This window comes from Xiphias gladius, chromosome 5 (genome assembly GCF_016859285.1).
Source record: "Xiphias gladius isolate SHS-SW01 ecotype Sanya breed wild chromosome 5, ASM1685928v1, whole genome shotgun sequence".
NCBI lineage: Eukaryota > Metazoa > Chordata > Actinopteri > Istiophoriformes > Xiphiidae > Xiphias > Xiphias gladius.
In genome coordinates, this window is record NC_053404.1 from 9,513,413 (window position 1) to 9,530,542 (window position 17,130).

Sequence of the window (17,130 nt, forward strand, 5' to 3'; positions counted from 1 at the left end):
CACAACCAAGAAGATATACATACACGTAATACCCTTACTGAGCATTTTATTGCAAACACCATACTAATGCTAAGTAGGGACTTCCTTTACTGTGAAAATACCCTCAATTCTTTGTGGCGTGAATTCCACAAGATGTTGGAAACATTGCTTTGAGATTCTGGTTCGTGTTGACAGGATTGTATCACATAATTTCTGCTTGTCAGCGACACATTCATGCTGTGAAAAAAGAGGCAGTTGAAGTACACTGAACTAATTTAGAATCCAGTTTAAGACTACTTTTGCTTTGTGACATGGTACATTATCGTCCTGGAAGTTGCCTTTAGAAGATGGGTAAATTGTGTTAACAGGACGCACATGGTCAGCAGCAATATTCAGATAAGCTTCCCCACACCATTAAACCACCACTACCAGCCTGGACTGTTGACAAAAGGGACGTTGGGTCCATGGATTAATGCTGTGGATGCCAAATTCTAACCTTACCATCTGCTTACCTCAGCGGAAACTGAGATTCATCAGACCAGGTTTTCCTGTCTGCCACTGTCCAGTTTTGGTGAGCCTGTGCCCACTGCAGCCTCAGATTTCTGTTCTTGGCTGATATAAGTGGAACCCAACAATCTCTTCTGCTGTTGTAGCCCATCAGCCTCATAATTGATGAGTTGTGTATTCTGAGATGCTTTTCTGCTCACACAGTTGTAAAGAGGGGTTATCTGGGGTTTACCATAGGCCTTTCTGTGAGCTCTGAACATTCTCTTCTGACGTCTTTCATCAACAAGATTTTCCCATCAGTAGAACTGCTGCTGACTGGATGTTTTTTGGTTTTTGCACCATTCCAATAAAATCTAGAGACCGTTGTGCATGAAAATCCCAGGAGATCAAGCAAAAATACTTGCAAAGAGGCAGGAGACATTTGATGGTTATGCAGTGCAGACTTTATTCCATGAACTGACATTTTGTAGAAACACCTGTCAGTATACCACAACACAGTTCAAACAGCACTTCAAACTAAAGCCTCCAAAATGGTCATACAGTTGATTCAACTCTGTAAAACAGATTCAACAAAAACTGAACATTATAACCTTCATGTAGGTAGGATTTATTGCCACACAATTGTATTAGACTGCATTAGTTTTATCTAGGTGTACCCAATAAACTGGTAACTAAGTGTGTATTTGGCTGAAGTATATATGAGCTGTGTTGTTATATATTGTATATCGAATTTTTGTAATTTTTTAATTATGTCCTTTTGACAAAGACTGTCTCGTACTTCTGGTTGCACTGGAAACTTTATAAATGCTTTGATTTGTTTTGCTCTTCAAGCTCTGAAGAAGGCACACTAGTGCTGAAATGTCAGCTTATGGAATAAAGTCTGCACTGCATAGCCATCAAACTGCTCCTGCCTGTTTGCAAGTATTTTTGCGTGTTTGCTGACTAGGATTATTTAGAAGTCTAAATAGCCCCCCTGCAGTTTTGAACGCGTTAGCTATACAATATAAAAACTTGCATTTACTTGTATTTGTACACCAGGGCTATTCAACAGGTCAGTTTTACCATTTGCATTCAAATTATTTTTCTTAGTGTTGATTTGTTCTGATATTTTCAGATTTAGTCTTAGTTTTAGTCCTGAGAGCAAAACTCATCATCGTCATTTTTAGTCAACCCTATCCTTTTTATTTTTGGTCAATTTTTAGTTAGTCCGAGAAAACCATTAACATTTTAGGCTAGTTTTAGTCAACAAATACACTTTTTAGTCACACATTTTAGTCTTTTGTAGTCATCAGACTAGTGGTCTTTTAGTCAAGACCAAGAATGATCATTTCAGTCAACCTTCAGCAAACTGCTTTCAAATAAAATTTCAACTGATTTTAGGCTAAAAGAAGAAAATTAAAATGAAAATAAGGCACAAAATGGCTGATTGCGTGATTAAGAATGCAGCTTTGCAGAGAGGTTGTCTGGTCTGATGTTATTAATTTAATTACATGAAGATGAAGATGCAACAACATTAAAAAAACCAATGCAATCTAACTTTTGCAATATGAGTCAATCATTGCTAAGATCTTAACTTAATGTTTGGTAACACAAACCCCAATAATATCTGTAACCCCGATAATCCAGAAAAAAAAAAAAAAGATACACAATAGAATACAATAGAATCCTGTACAACAGCTCTCAAAAAATCCTAGCCTTATAATGTTCAGTTTCAACAGGACTGTGTCTGAAAGGTGTTGATTTTATTCTGTAATTTTGTAGGCCTTAGTGGTAGTGTTGTATTAGATTGTGATATACAGTACTTATACAGTAAGTATTTGTAATAAGTTGTGCACTACCATTTACAGGCAATAAATTTGCAAAAAGAATATTTGGAACCTCTTGGCATTCAACACAACCTAAAGACCAGACAGCTGGCTACTGCCCAACAGACTTTATTCAAGCCCAAAACCAATCTTCTACATTTTATACTGTGCATTTTATTAACCAGTAGATGTCGCAAATAGACTACATTTCACTCACATGGATTAACTCAAAATTGACCAGACTCAAATGTGTATGGCAATTAAGTTGTGTGTGCTTTAACATGTATAGCATGTTTAGTACTCCAAAACAAGCAAACTTATCTTAGGGAAAAGGTTAGCCAACTTCGCTGGCTGGGCTACTAATTTTTAATTTAACAAAATTATAACCAGTGTGCCCATACTATCTCTCCTAATTAACACAACTACACATTTTCCTAAAGCTACACTGTACATGCTTTCAGTAACCAAGTGCAGGGAACCTGCTAGTTTTAATGGCATGCAAGTTTGATAATGATAGTTCACATGTGCAGTGAGCTGGCCGTAACATTGTTAAGATAAATAGTCCAAGCCCCCTTGTACAAGGAATTTTCTCTTAGCTTATTTTATTCAACCAAAACTTTGTTCAGAGCCCAAAAGAGCATGAGAAATGCAGCTGAATATCATTTGCTAAAAAAGAACATTGAGTTCACAGAAGTATCTTAAACTAAGAAAACTAATGTTATTATAGATAAGCAAATCATTGTGCTAAGCTGACATGTCACTGATGAAGAAATCAATGGCACGGACTAGGTGTAGTGGTAGACTGCCTAATTATTTGCTGACTCAAAAGATTTCCAAATCAGAGTGTGAGGTCCTGAGTTTTTTCAAACTCATCCTGCCATTCCTAGCACATATTTTAAAACACATTTTCCAATAGGATTCACAGAAAAATTCCCATGTGAATTTAACTAAGTGTGTAAATAAGTCTACATTAAAAGCCATTCAGAAGATGTTACAAACAGGTTTTTGTACATATTCAGATAATAATGTGTAAGGTGTTACATTTTGTGCATTTGCATGTGTTATGCAATTCACATACCAAAGCAAATTATCCAATCGCTCTAGTCATTGTTCCATTTTTGATCACTTTAAATATGAATACTAACTTGAATAATTGTGGCTTTTCCAAATATCCAAAACACGTAATTATAAATATTAACTTGCTGGATATTTGCATAATTCTAGTTATTAATGGTTTTCAGCAAAACCTCTCTGTCTGCTGGCTGAAGAGTCAAATGTACATTTGTCAGTGGGAAGATACCAATCCAAGATTGGGACTTCTTTTGTGTTTTATATTTCACCAGTAAAATATCCTCAACATGATAGCACCATAGCTCTTATAAATTTCTGTATCTTTGCTGCACTGTTGTTGTACTCCACCTACACCACCTTTGAGTTCTATTCAAAAATTGAACTACAGCTGTCTGTGCCAGGTTTATTCCCTGGGTGCAAATAGTGACAGTGTAGCATAAATAAGCATTTGAAAGGTAAAATTCGGTGTAGTGTTTTTTGTCATAAATCTCTGTGGCTTTTGTTGTCAGCATTCTTAATGGAACAGAGCAGGAACTGCCATGGGCGCCTTGGGTACAGGACAAGATGATTATACATAATTACTCAATATCACAAACACCTGTGCAAATCTAATTCAGTCCACTAATAGTGTTGCATTTGCAATAAATATTACACTGGGGGTTTTATAATGGTTTTTTTGTTTTTTTTTCTCTGGGTTGAGTCAGAGTCAGAGCAGTGCTGATTCAACGCTTGTATTTTTAGGCTGTTTTGCATTATTGCATTTGCATTTGGATTGCATTATATTGTTAACTATAACAAATTTGTCCACCTGTGTGTGGATAGAAATTGAGAGCATGGTCCAGCATAGGTTATTACCACTTATCTTTGTTTAAATTGAATTTTCAGTAAATGCTTAAGAACAATTATGGGCGTGGATAACTGAGTACTTTCAAGTGTACAGAATATGGCTAGTAGTGATTATGAAGTTATTCCTCTGTGTAATATGAAATTTATTCTGATTTGCAGGTAGAAGAGGCAATGCATCAGAGTTAATGAGTTTTGTATGTTAAATTGCCTAGGTAATTTGTAAAACTCTAAAATAAACAAAGGCCAAAAGAACTGAAATGGTTTTTCATTACATGTCATGCATGTCTACGGTTTACGCCATGCCTACGCAGTACAGTATTAAGTATTGGGCTCATCTTTGACAATGTCTTAGCGTTCATCGTGTTTAAATCATGACACAAGAACATTTTTTACATCTAACCCCTTTTGCTATCTATAGATGCAGACTGGAAAAAGTTTGCTGTTGAGTTTTTCAAATCTCATTTTTAAATTCCTTGCATACATACACTAAATTCCCTTTTACCTCCTTTTTTACTGTGGTGGTGAAACCACGGTACAAAAGAGTCTAAGAGTCTGAAGAGTCTAAGATATCTTAAAACTCTTGAAATAACAATCTATCTTATCAACTTCATGGGCAAATACCAATAGGGGTTAATTGAAACTATATTTTGTGATTATTTAAAAGTAATGAATTTAATGTTGTGCCTAATAAGACTGCACACCTAATGGTGACTACATACTGTGAAGTTAGAAATCAAATTGTAAAAGCTGGTAAAGGAGAAGGAGGACAGCAGAGCAGAGGAAAAGATGGTAAAAGTTGGAAAGATGAGAACAGAGAGGTGAACATTGAGAAGGAGAGACTAACAGGATCTCAAAGAAGGGAGCTGAGACACTCAGTAGTGAAGGTGTTTCTGCTGCTCTCCAGGGTTGTTTTCTATCTCACTATCTGTTCTTAGAGGTTAAAATGACACAAGGCCACAATGTTCAGGTCCCAGTGCATCTCAGGTCAATTTCAGACCTATGACCTCTCATTACTCCTTCGCTGTGTGTGCCTGTGTGTCTGTGTAATACATGAGAATGTTATGTGCCTTTAAGTACCCTTGTGTGTCAATGTGTATTTGTTTGTGTGTGTACATGTGTGTATGTGCATATGTGAGCAAACACACATTTGTGGCCATTGAAAAGCAAAGGTATTAAACTGAGTGAATTTAAGAATTCACAGCGGACATGGGGGAGTTGTGTATGTTAAGGGCAATGAACTGGTGTCAGGGCATCAGGTGGTTCAATTTCAGGTGTGTGTTAGTGTGTGAATGTGTGTATTTTCATGTATGTGTGTGTTTTCATGTGTGCATATTTTAAATATGAGCCAAGCAGCTAATGATGCTGATGGACACATATATTATCTATTGGGCATTAAGATTCCCTCCCTATTCACACATACAGTGTTATCAGGCCAAACACAGCTCTCCTGTAGAGGGGTTTCCATATCCTCAGTTCAGGTGCTGTTTACTTCCTTGGTGGTTGTTGGTTTACAGCCAAGCCAGAGAGAAAAAAAGAAGCTACCTGCTGCCTTGACACTGTACGTACTGTTTATATGTGTTTGTGTGTTTCTGTACTTATCAGGATCACACACTCATAAACACTTTCAGTTTGTTTCATTTCAGACACCCACGGATGAGTTAATAGATGAATCAAGGATACGGAGTGTGAGGTCACAAATGATTTTGTTTCCATATTTATTCCATTGCTATTAATAAGTTTGTATGTATGTGTGTGCCATCTGATGATGACCTTCTGGTAACTGCTACCTGCTCTTTTACGACATAATGCATTCCCTAGCCCCTTACCTTAACCCTAACCATCACAATTGAATGCTTATCCCCAACCCTCAGCATTTTAGTCTCCACAAAGCTGTTGGATCCCACATCGGTGTGTGAGTGTTTGTGTGAGGATAGCACAGTGTGTATAGAAAACAGTGCTACATGAATGTGTGTGTGAATGGTTGAATGCGGCAGTAGTGTAATGTGCTTTGAGTGGTCGACAAGACTAGAAAAGCGCTATATAAATGCATTCCAATTACCATTTACCACATGTATATTGGGGTCCCGGTTTTCGGACCCTGCAAATAGTAAAACAAGCACACACACAACACACTTTCTGGAAATTACATAGACTTGCATTTATTTCCTGGAGACTTACCCTAACCTTAACCATAACCACTATTTGCCGAACCCTTACCCTTAACCTAACTCTAACCTTAACCACTGACCCAAAAATCAGCTATTTCCCCATTGGGGACACAGCTTTTGTCCACAACTGTCCATCCCCAATTAACTAAATTAGGTTGAATTTTGTCCCCCAAAAAATAACCTATGACAGAGACACAAATACACACACACTCACCCACCCACACACACACACACACACACACACACACACACACACACACACACACACACACACACACAGTCAGACACCTGGGCAGAGCCACCACACCAGCTGTTTGAGACAAAGTCACTCACTGGTCATTTGATCCATGAGCAACATTAGAGAGCCATCTGTCTGAGATTCACTCATGTTCACATCTTTCCAGTATATGTTGCACAAATCCTGTGATTTGTGATTTTTAACAGAGTAATTGGTGAAAAACATGTTAATTCCCAGAAAGGAATTGGTAGTAATACCAGGGGTGCTCAACACCAGCTACTGGTCGATAGAGCAGTGACCCAAGACTGCAAGATAAGGCAGACCAACCTGTGTACCACCTGGATTGACTACAAGAAGGCCTATGACACACACATGGATACTGGAATGCTTGGACATGTACAACATCAACAGGACACTAAGAGCCTTCATCAAGAACTCAATGGGGCTGTGGAAAACAACTCTGGAGGCCAACTCAAAGCCAATTGCACAAGTTACCATTAAGTGCGGCATATACCAAGTTGCTGTTCAGATCATCTCAAAGAGTGGCTACGGGTACCAGTTCCGAAGCAGAACAACCATCAGTCACCTCCTCAACATGGATGACATCAAGCTGTATGCCAGGAATGAGCGAGACATCGACTCACTGATCCACCCCACCAGGATCTAAAGCAACAACATCGGAATGTCATTCGGACTAGATAAGTGTGGTCGGATGGTATCAAAGAGAGGGAAGATGATGAGAACGGAGGGGGTTGAACTACCAGAAGGCAGCATTGCAGATGTTCAGGACAGCTACAAATACCTTGGGATCCCGCAGGAAAATGGGAACCTTGAGGACGCCGCAAGGAAGTCAGCCACAACCCAATACCTACACAGAGTAAGGCAGGTCCTGAAAAGTCGGCTGGATGGGAAGAACAAGATACGGGCCATCAACATGTACGCCCATCAGACCATCAGATAACCCGCTGGTATAATAAGCTGGCCAAAGAAGGAGAAAGAGGCCACTGATATCAAGACAAGAAAGCTCCTTACAATGCATGGAGGGTTTCATCCTGAGACTGTACACTAAGCGGAACGAGGGAGGCCGAGGACTGGTGAGCATCAGAGCCACTGTCCAGGACGAAACAACCAACATTCAGGAATACATCAGGAAGATGGCCCCCAAAGATGAACTGCTAAGTGAATACCTCAGGCAGCAGAAACCAGATGATGCAGAGGAGGAGGAGGAACCATCATGGAGGGACAACACCTACACGGCATGTACCACCGACAGATAGAAGAAGTGGCTGATATCAAGAAATCCTACCAGTGGCTGGAAAAGGCTGGACTGAAGGACAGCACAGAAGCACTAATCATGGCAGCACAAGAACAGGCACTCAGTACAAGATCTTTAGAAGCGGGGATCTACCACACCAGACAGGACCCCAGGTGCAGGCTGTGCAAAGATGCTCCTGAGACAGTTCAGCACATAGTAGCAGGGTGTAAGACGCAGGCAGGAACAGCGTACATGGAACGCCATAACCAAGTGGCTGGCATAGTGTACAGGAACATCTGCACTGAGTATGGGTTGGCGGTCCCAAGGTCACAATGGAAGACACCTCATAAGGTGGTTGAGAATGACCAAGCCAAGATCCTGTGGGACTTCCAGATCCAGACTGACAAACTGGTGATGGCTAACCAACCGGACATCATGTTGATCGACAAACAACAGAAGAAGGCAGTAGTGATAGACGTAGTGATCCCAAGCGACAGCAACATCAAGAAGAAGGAAAAGAGAAAATCGAAAAATACCAAGGGCTGAAAGAGGTGCTAGAAAAGATGTGAGGACTAAAGGCAACAGTGGTGCCTGTGGTAATTGGAGCACAGGGGGCTGTGACTGGGAGAATGATTCTAGCAGATTCCGGGTACAACATCTGAGGTCTCTGTCCAGAAGAGCGCAGTCCTAGGAACAGCTAAGATACTGCGCAGAACTCTCAAACTCCCAGGCCTCTGGTAGAGGACCCGAGCTTGAGGAAGACACACCACCACCACCCATGGGGGGGGGGGGTTTATATATATATATATATATATACTATTTTGCCAAATGGTAACTGATCCATGATAAGGCATCAGATAAAAAACTTGATGGAAATCTCAGTAGAGGTCAGCATATTCAAGGCTGAGTGTTAAAGAATTAAAGAATTAAATAATCCACCCTCTTTCATTCTCACTAGCCCACGTCATGTCTTTTGTGCTTAAACATTAGTCAAGTTGAAGTGTTTTCACTCTTCTGTTGTTTTATATCACCTTGACAGAGAGTTGAGTACAATTCGATGGATGAAATTTTTCATTCATACTATCACATTATCTCCTCATTCACACCACTATTGGCTGTCTCAAATGTTTTTTTGACATTTCACCTTTAAAGAAAGATGTTTCAACTTGTGTTAACCAAACTTCAATAATTGGCTTGATAATTCTTTTTATTTCTTGCTCTCTGTTTTGCTAGTTGATAAGGGGGATATGGGTGCACCACATCCCCTCATCAGTAAGACACTATAATGGAGGTTCCCTGCAGCATTTTCCTCAAATAAAAGGTTTAGTGTGTAACAACTAGCCAATAATATAAAGAAATAAAAAAACATAAAGCCATGTATATTCACACAGCTGTATTGTAGCTAAAGTCTATAATGGAATGGTATGATGACATTGCAAAATTTGCAAACTTTGCTTAGTGTTATTGCCTGGTCTTCCTTAATCACAAGAAACAGCTCTGTGGAAAAAATATTAAAGTAGTCATTCTTAAGAGTGGGTGCAGTGTTTAGTAAGCTTACAAGTTCACATTATTTAAACTCAATGTCTGATTGGATCCCTCAGTGATAAACTGATAATTTCTCAGTCAAAAGTAACACAAAAATGAATACAGACACAGCCATGTAGTTATAAAATCACAATCAGCTTTTCATGGGCAACAATTATAGCCCTTCAACATGGCTACCAGAGGATGTAGTTAATAACCTTAAAACCTCTGTGCACTCATCCGCTAAAGTGTACCTACCTCCCCTTAGCAATATATTCTCACTCTATCACTACACTAATAGTGACAGTGTTGTTTAATAAAACAATTTTAGAGGACATTATTGTCTCTTTCCATTGTCACTATTCAGTTGAATTGAGAAGAATTGATTCTGCGGATTGTGACTATGCTGAGGAAATATATTGAATGGTTGTAACAATTAGGTCTGAAGATTGCAAGTGTACATTTGTGTTGTGGGTATTTGCATATAGACAGACACATACAAATACTACACAATGTTTGTTACTCTAACATTGGTTTCCTTAAAGGATGTCTACAGCATGGTGCACAGACAGACACGCTTTATACTCACTTAGAAACCTTTCTTGCTTTTATATTTCACTGAATGCTATTTTTGAATAGAAGATTGACTGAGGGAATTTATGAAGCTGTCTTTGGAAAATTAACTTCCAGAAAGAAAGCTGTGTATGAAATTGCCTGTGTTTTGTGTTCCAACCTGCTTGTTATTTTGTTTTCGTAGCACCAGGAAGCACAAAGTATACCGTATGTTAAAATGACATCTTCTCCTAGTTCTGAACTTACATAAAGTATACTGAATCATAATGTATCCCTGTAGAGACACTCACTGCAATATAATCATTGTTATGCTCTGGTCAATGGATTAAGTGACCTTTAATCATATCATTTTCTAAGTTACATAAAAATTCAGGTGTGCCTGTCTATTCTTTCTTGTGCAGTTTTGTTGATGTAATTCATCATAGAATTTGTATCATAGAAAGCTCCATGTTGAAACCCAAACAAATCCAACCAAACACCACCCACCTGTACCTCCAGTTTACTAAAATTCTATTCATTATTTCCTAGATCCTCCGTCATATTGGCAAATCTGCTAATAATAAATGGAAAAATATTGTCAAATTATCAAAGCAGTGTTGGTGTTAGTGTTGGTTGTGAAGTTCAGGCACCAGCTGCCTAACTAAAGGCGGCTTTTTTTCCTTTTCATTTTATTTTTAATTTTTTTTTGACTCAAGTCATGTGCTTTAAAGTGAGACAAGCCTTCGGGGCATAGATTAAGATGTCTCCAGAATTTTAATGCTCCCTTTTCAATTGTTTAGTTTAGGGAGAGCTGCGAGTGTTCCCGGTATCTGTTTCTCACTCTCTCTCTCTCGCTCGCTCTCTCTTTCGCTCTCTCTCTATGCATCTGTCTCTCTACATCTCTCGTTACAAGCTTCCTTTTTTCTTTCATCTGTCTTCCTGTCTTATCCTCCATCCTCACCAACTCTCCCTCTTTCCGCATTTGTTTTCTCTTTCTGTTCGGCAAACACACAGACGCATACTTACAAACACACACACACACTCTAACCAGTAGTCTTTGTGTATGTGTGATGCAGGAATGTAAGCTCCGCAGGTGAGGAGGCAAGACGAAGGATGAGGGAGTGTGATGGCCTGACAGATGCTCTGCTCTACGTCATCCAGACATCTCTGGGCAGCAGGGAGATTGACAGCAAGGTGTGTGTGTGTGTGTGTGTGTGTGTGTGTGTGTGTGTGTGTGTGTGTGTGTGTGTGTGTGTGTGTGTGTGTGTGTGTGTGTCTGTTTGTGTGTGACTTTAAACATTTTAGCTTGTGTTTATGTAATGTGCATGACTATATCTGCATAAATTAATTCATGCTCTTATTTCTCGTTCAATCTCCATTCATTGTGCTTTGTATTAAAACCACAATAGGCAAGATTGTCATACAGTAAATGTGTATTTTCACTAAATCATGAAGTCAAGCTGCAAGAGAGGAAAGTGTCTCATTCCATCTCTAGTAGACACAGACAAACTCAAAAATGTTCTCAGTACACAGTAGGTGACAAAAAACAAACAAAACAATGGCTGAACCTCCTTTCAATGCCAACAGCAGCCACAAGAAAGAAGAATTTGAGTTTTGAAGAAGTGTTCAGTTCAGTTCAGCTCATGTTTTATTTAGGGCAAATTAAACTCTCAGATTTAAAGTGTTGCAGCACTTTTTGCTGCCAGTTTAGCTCTGCTAGTGGTCAATGTTAAGTGGGTTTATGTTCACTTTGCGTTTTCCTTTGTGAAGACATGTTCGTGTTGGCGTAGAGGGTATATGTGTGTTCATGATATAGTACATGTGGGCCACTCAATACTACATAAACAGTGTTGTTGTGGATGGCTGACTTCTCAAGGTCTCCCTGTCTCCCAGCCTTTCTAAATAGCAATCCTTAATCACTATTTAACTGCTCGCCCCTCTCAACCATCTAACTGCAGTCAACAGAGGAGAACTCAGTAACAAAGACTGATTGGCAGGTGAACCAGCAAGTGGTGACAGTTGCAGTACTGATGCACATCAGGCACATTCTCATTTTGTAGTCTGTATTTGCTCCTCTGCTTTGCTCAGACTACCTCCTCCTCACACTGTCTGCTCATCTTTTAAGTTTGCAGACTGATCTGGTTTATCATTAAAAATACTAGAAAATAAATCTCGAGGGGTGAACAATATATAATTAATATACAGTAGTAGTATATAATACTTGTGCAGATGATTTTAAAAAAAGATGTAACATTGGTCTCCTAGAACAAGAAAGCAGAAATGATTAAAAAACACAAGCTGAGCTTTTTCAAATAATATTATAATGGATTATCTGCCATCCCATGTGCCCATATACTTGTGTAATCAGTTCTGTCTCCATTAGTGCTCTCACAAAAATTCCCCTCACGATCACACTCAGGAATTCTTCACGATTTGTTTTTGTATCATCGAGACCGTCTAGGCTCTGTCCTCTCTGCCTTTCATGTTCATATATTCAGAGAGAAATGCACAAGGTCAGAGAAATATTCACTATATGTAACATGACAATTATGTTTTAGAGCCCATTGTCCCATTGAACACAATCTACAGATTACTCCTATTATTCTGTAAGGAATCACAAATGTGAGGAAGTTTTAGAGACAGTATGTAATAGCACACAGCTAAGAGCCTATTAACTTACCTGATACAGTAATTTAAAATGATGGTCCAAAATCTAATTGACCACGCACATAATTTTACATACACAACCAATATAATGCTGACATTTAATAGATTATATTATATAAATATTTAACAGCTTGCATTAATTGTGGTTGCTACTGCAGGGGGAAGCTTACTGCAAGTCAATTTATCTAGTAGTGTAGTGCCCCAGAAGAGTGATATGCACAAGCAGATTCTAAAAGCACATTATGGAAAGCTTCACAAAGACATACAGACAAAACCTTTCAGCAACAGAAATTGCTGTTTTCTTTTATTGGTTGGTTTTGTAGATTGTTATACAGTTTTAAGACCCTGAATCCATTCCCAGTTGTGGGGCTGCTGCTCAGTAACCTCTGACCTTTCTGTGTAGACAAGAAATACCATGTAATCATTTTGTGACCAAAATCAAGAACCTTTTTAATCCTTAAGCCATGCAGCCGGAAGAAATAGGGTACGGAATAAATGTGAAATAACAGATCGAAATACAAAATGCCACGGTAAATTGTAAATAAAATGGAACTTCTCCTACATCATTCTATTACAGCATGTGAATAGAATTTCAGACATGACTGCAGCTCACTGGAGTAAGACATAGTTTTGTTTGTTGCATCTCTTGAGGCTGCTCCATTATACTCCTTAGTTGTTTTTGTGTAAACCAACGATCAGACAGAGAGAAGATTGATGATTTGTCTTTGTTAATTTCCACTTGATACTAAACGCACACACATGCAGATCCAAGTACACACACTCACTGAAAGTACACACTTAAGAATAGACAACATGGAGTGTAAGAATTAGTGTCCTCTCATTCAGACACATACACACACTCATATGTTCCCAGGCTGGCAGGTTCGCTTATAAACTTGGTGTTTAATGGGGTGTGATACAATATATTGGGCTTGTCATTTTTTCTCATTTACCTGACTTTCTTCTAATCTAATTTCAAAGTCAGAGCTAACAAAATACAGAAGCATATTACCTATGAGATTATCTCTCCTCTTTCCCCTTTCTCTCTCTGACTCTCCCTTTGTCTTTCACTCTGGCCATCTGTCTAGCTTGTGGGTGGGGGTGGAAGGCTGATCGTTTAAAAGCATTTGAGTGGGCGGTTTGTATTAGCAGGCTTTGACTTTGAGTTTGTGCTGTGTTTTCAGGTGAGATGTTTCATTAAATAGGTTAAAAAACAAATATCCCACCCACCTATTCTGTTTTCTCATCTCCTCTTCCTTCTCCCCACCCTCTCTTCCTCCTTCCTCACTTCATATCTCATCTATCTGGTCTCATTTTATCTCAAGACTGTAGAGAACTGTGTTTGCATCCTGAGGAACCTGTCGTACCGCTTGGCTGCCGAGACATCCCATGGCCAGCAGGGGGGGTTGGAGGAGCTGGATAGCCTGCTTTGTGACACCAACGGTCGCGATGGAGAGAGCCCTGGCTGCTGGGGCAAGAAGAAGAAGAAAAAGAAGGGAGCTGACCAGGTGAGGAAGGAGATGATGGGAGCAAGAACACAACAGAGATGGATGGATGGATGGATGGATGGATGGAGTGGGCAAAACTGTTACGTAGTTTTTGTTTTTGAAAAACCAACATAAACAATCAGTGTTGGGACATAACCCATTGCCATAGATGCCTGAAGTCTGTGGTACTCTACCGGATGGATGAATACCATCCATACATTCTTCAGCTATACTGCATATCCTTTTTGAGGGTCTCTGGGGGCCAATCCCACCTGACACTGGCCAAGAGCCGGGGTACATGCTGGACAGGTCGCCAGTCTATCACAAGGCCACTATATAGGGACAAACAACCATTCACCATCACACTGACACCTGTTGGCAATTTAGAGTTGCAAGTTAGCCTTACCTGAATGTCTTTAGAGTGTGGGAAGCGGGAGCACCCAGAAGAAACCCATGTTTTCATGATGTCAAAAGCACACCTGACTGGCCTGCAGAACTCTTAGGTTAGGTTATGAGTGTGTATGTTAGAATTGTCCATGGGCCCAAAACTAAGATATGAACACAGCCCGTACCCATGTACGCATGGCCCAACCCAACTTGACTGAACTGATAATTGAGACCTAAACCAAACCTGAACCTGGGCCTACATTTTTGGTTCACCAGACTCATGCAATGCACTAGCTAAACTCTAATAATCTCTTTTCCGCTTTCCACTGGGCATTGTGTATGTATTTGCAACACATGAGACAAATGGATGATGGACACAGATCATTGGCACAGTCAGAGAGCGAAAGAAAGGAAAAGAGAAATTCTTATTGAATTGCATTTGGAAATAACCAAACCTGTCACCGGTCAAGCCAGAAAATGAGTCAGACCTGATCTGAAACCCATTACTTTGTTAGAACCCATCAGGTTCAGATCAGATAGCATATGGCATGTGTATTTTTGCCTTAACTGTATATTTGTTCTATTTAGTATGGACTGAGGAATATACAGTAAGAAATTGCTGAATGCAAACAGATAGCAACTAAACAGAACCCAGAGGTATTCACTTTGCCACGAATATGACAGTAAGGGGTAGTAGTTAGTGAGAGACAGACAGGCAGGGTAGGAGCCAAGAGACTGGGTCAGAAAGAGACAGGGAAACGATGTGAGAAGAAACCAGGCAGGAGAGAGAAAGAAACGCATAGCGAGACATACAGTTAGACTGTAACGTAGTCTCCCTAATTATTCATTAAAGGCTCAGACAGCAAGGCCATGAACTTAAACCCTCCTAATGGACTATTGGACAACACACACACTCACACACAACAAGTTTTCTTGCTATCTATGGAATTCAGCTTTGTTAGATATTCAGCAGTCTCATTGAAACTCTTGGAAATACAGTTTTATAAGCAACACAAGTGAAATTCGTATTAAATTTAAGTGTTTTTAAAATGTCTTTTAAAGCTGAAATCTGCAACATTTCAAATTGTTGCCCTAGAACTACGCTAAAGATGGCAGAGCATCTAGTATTGTCAGTTGATAAATGGGTTACAATGTTGGTATCTAGTTATCTGATCGGATATTTTGAATTTGAATGTATTATTTACTTTGTTGGGATTGGCAAACAGGACAGGTGTAACCCAACTAGTGGATCAGTTTCTCCATAGCACAAAATGTAGAGATTAAACTGAAGATCTAGCAGCTTTTATTGTTTAGTGTGATTCTTAATCATGCAGGTACAGGATATAAAAAATGACATATTAGTTAAAAAGACAGTATGGGATTCATTTACATTTACTCATTTGGCAGATGCTTTTATCCAAAGCAACTTACAAGTGAGGGACAACACTAAAGCTTCAGTACAGTAGGAGACCTTGAAGTGAGCGCTAAGTGCTAGATCTATTCAAAACACAGAATGCAAGGAGTTCAGTTAAAGAAGTGCAACAAAAGTGCGCAATAGTTAGGCATCTTGGGGTGTTAGAGGTTTTAGGAAAGGAAGTACTCTTGGAAGAGATGAGTCTTCTTCAAGATAGAGAGGGACATCCCTGCTCTGACAACAGGTGTGTCTCTCTCTTTCTTCAAGTAACTCTTCACCTTTTAAATTCATCTTTTAAAATATAAAACTTAAAGGATGCAAACTGTTTCTGATACTGAAACATATACAGTTGATATACTTAATCTTAAGAGAATTTATGATATACAAATTAACATTGTAAATTCATATTTAGTATGTAGGATGTCTCTAACCAACAGAAAGTACCCTGCTGTGTACTCACTGCTGTGAGAGAGTTCATGCCCCTTGATGTAATACCTCTACAGACTTCAAACTATAAGAATACTTTGATTTTATGATCAGAGAATCTATGTATAGATAAAAATGTGCACACACTCCACAGCATCTCTCTAAAGACACACACTAGTATAGTTTACCTTGAGACAAGGTGAGGAGGAGGGGAAGCAGTAGAGCAAAACCAAGATGGTTGGTAGGGAAGAGGAAACAATGAGAACTGGAGAGAGAAGGATGTAAATAGAATAAGAAAATAGGGAGAGAGGACTAAATAGGAAGAGAGATAAGCAAACGAAAAAAGGGGAGAGGCAAATCAAAAGAGAGGTAGACAAAAAAAATCAACGGTAGAAAAAAGTGATACAAGTTATAAATGACAAGCAGCAGAGAAAAGAGAGGAAAGACAGAAATAAAAGAGGAGAGAGATATTTGTGGGTTCATATTCACATGAAAGAGGTATGGGCATGTCACTCAACTAAGAGGTTCAAACATCAAGGGACTCTACTTTAGTGGAGAACAGGAGAATGATGGAGGTAAAGAAAGAAGAGGTGTGTGGAGCTTTAGGTTTATCGCTCAAAGCAAAAATAGGAGTGAAATATTGTCTCATATTCTCTCTTTTCACATGCATCTCTTTTCTGTCCCATATCTCCCCTCCACCACTCTCTCCTACATAACAGGGAGTGATTTACAGGATCTCTTTGACTATTTGGCTGGACTGCAAAAGCGGGGCCAGCACTATGAGTGAATGTCCGTGACTGACTG

The 17,130-nt window shown here is 39.3% G+C and overlaps 1 protein-coding gene across 1 annotated transcript in view; it reads left to right on the plus strand.

Moving 5' to 3' along the window:
• ctnnd2a (catenin (cadherin-associated protein), delta 2a) overlaps positions 1–17,130 on the plus strand; it is a 235,849-nt gene that overhangs the window by 177,296 nt on the left and 41,423 nt on the right. Inside the window, exons 17-18 of the mRNA XM_040126585.1 lie at positions 11,022–11,139; positions 13,938–14,120. Of these exons, the coding sequence (XP_039982519.1) occupies positions 11,022–11,139; positions 13,938–14,120 (301 nt within the window). The remainder of the gene's footprint in view (positions 1–11,021; positions 11,140–13,937; positions 14,121–17,130) is intronic.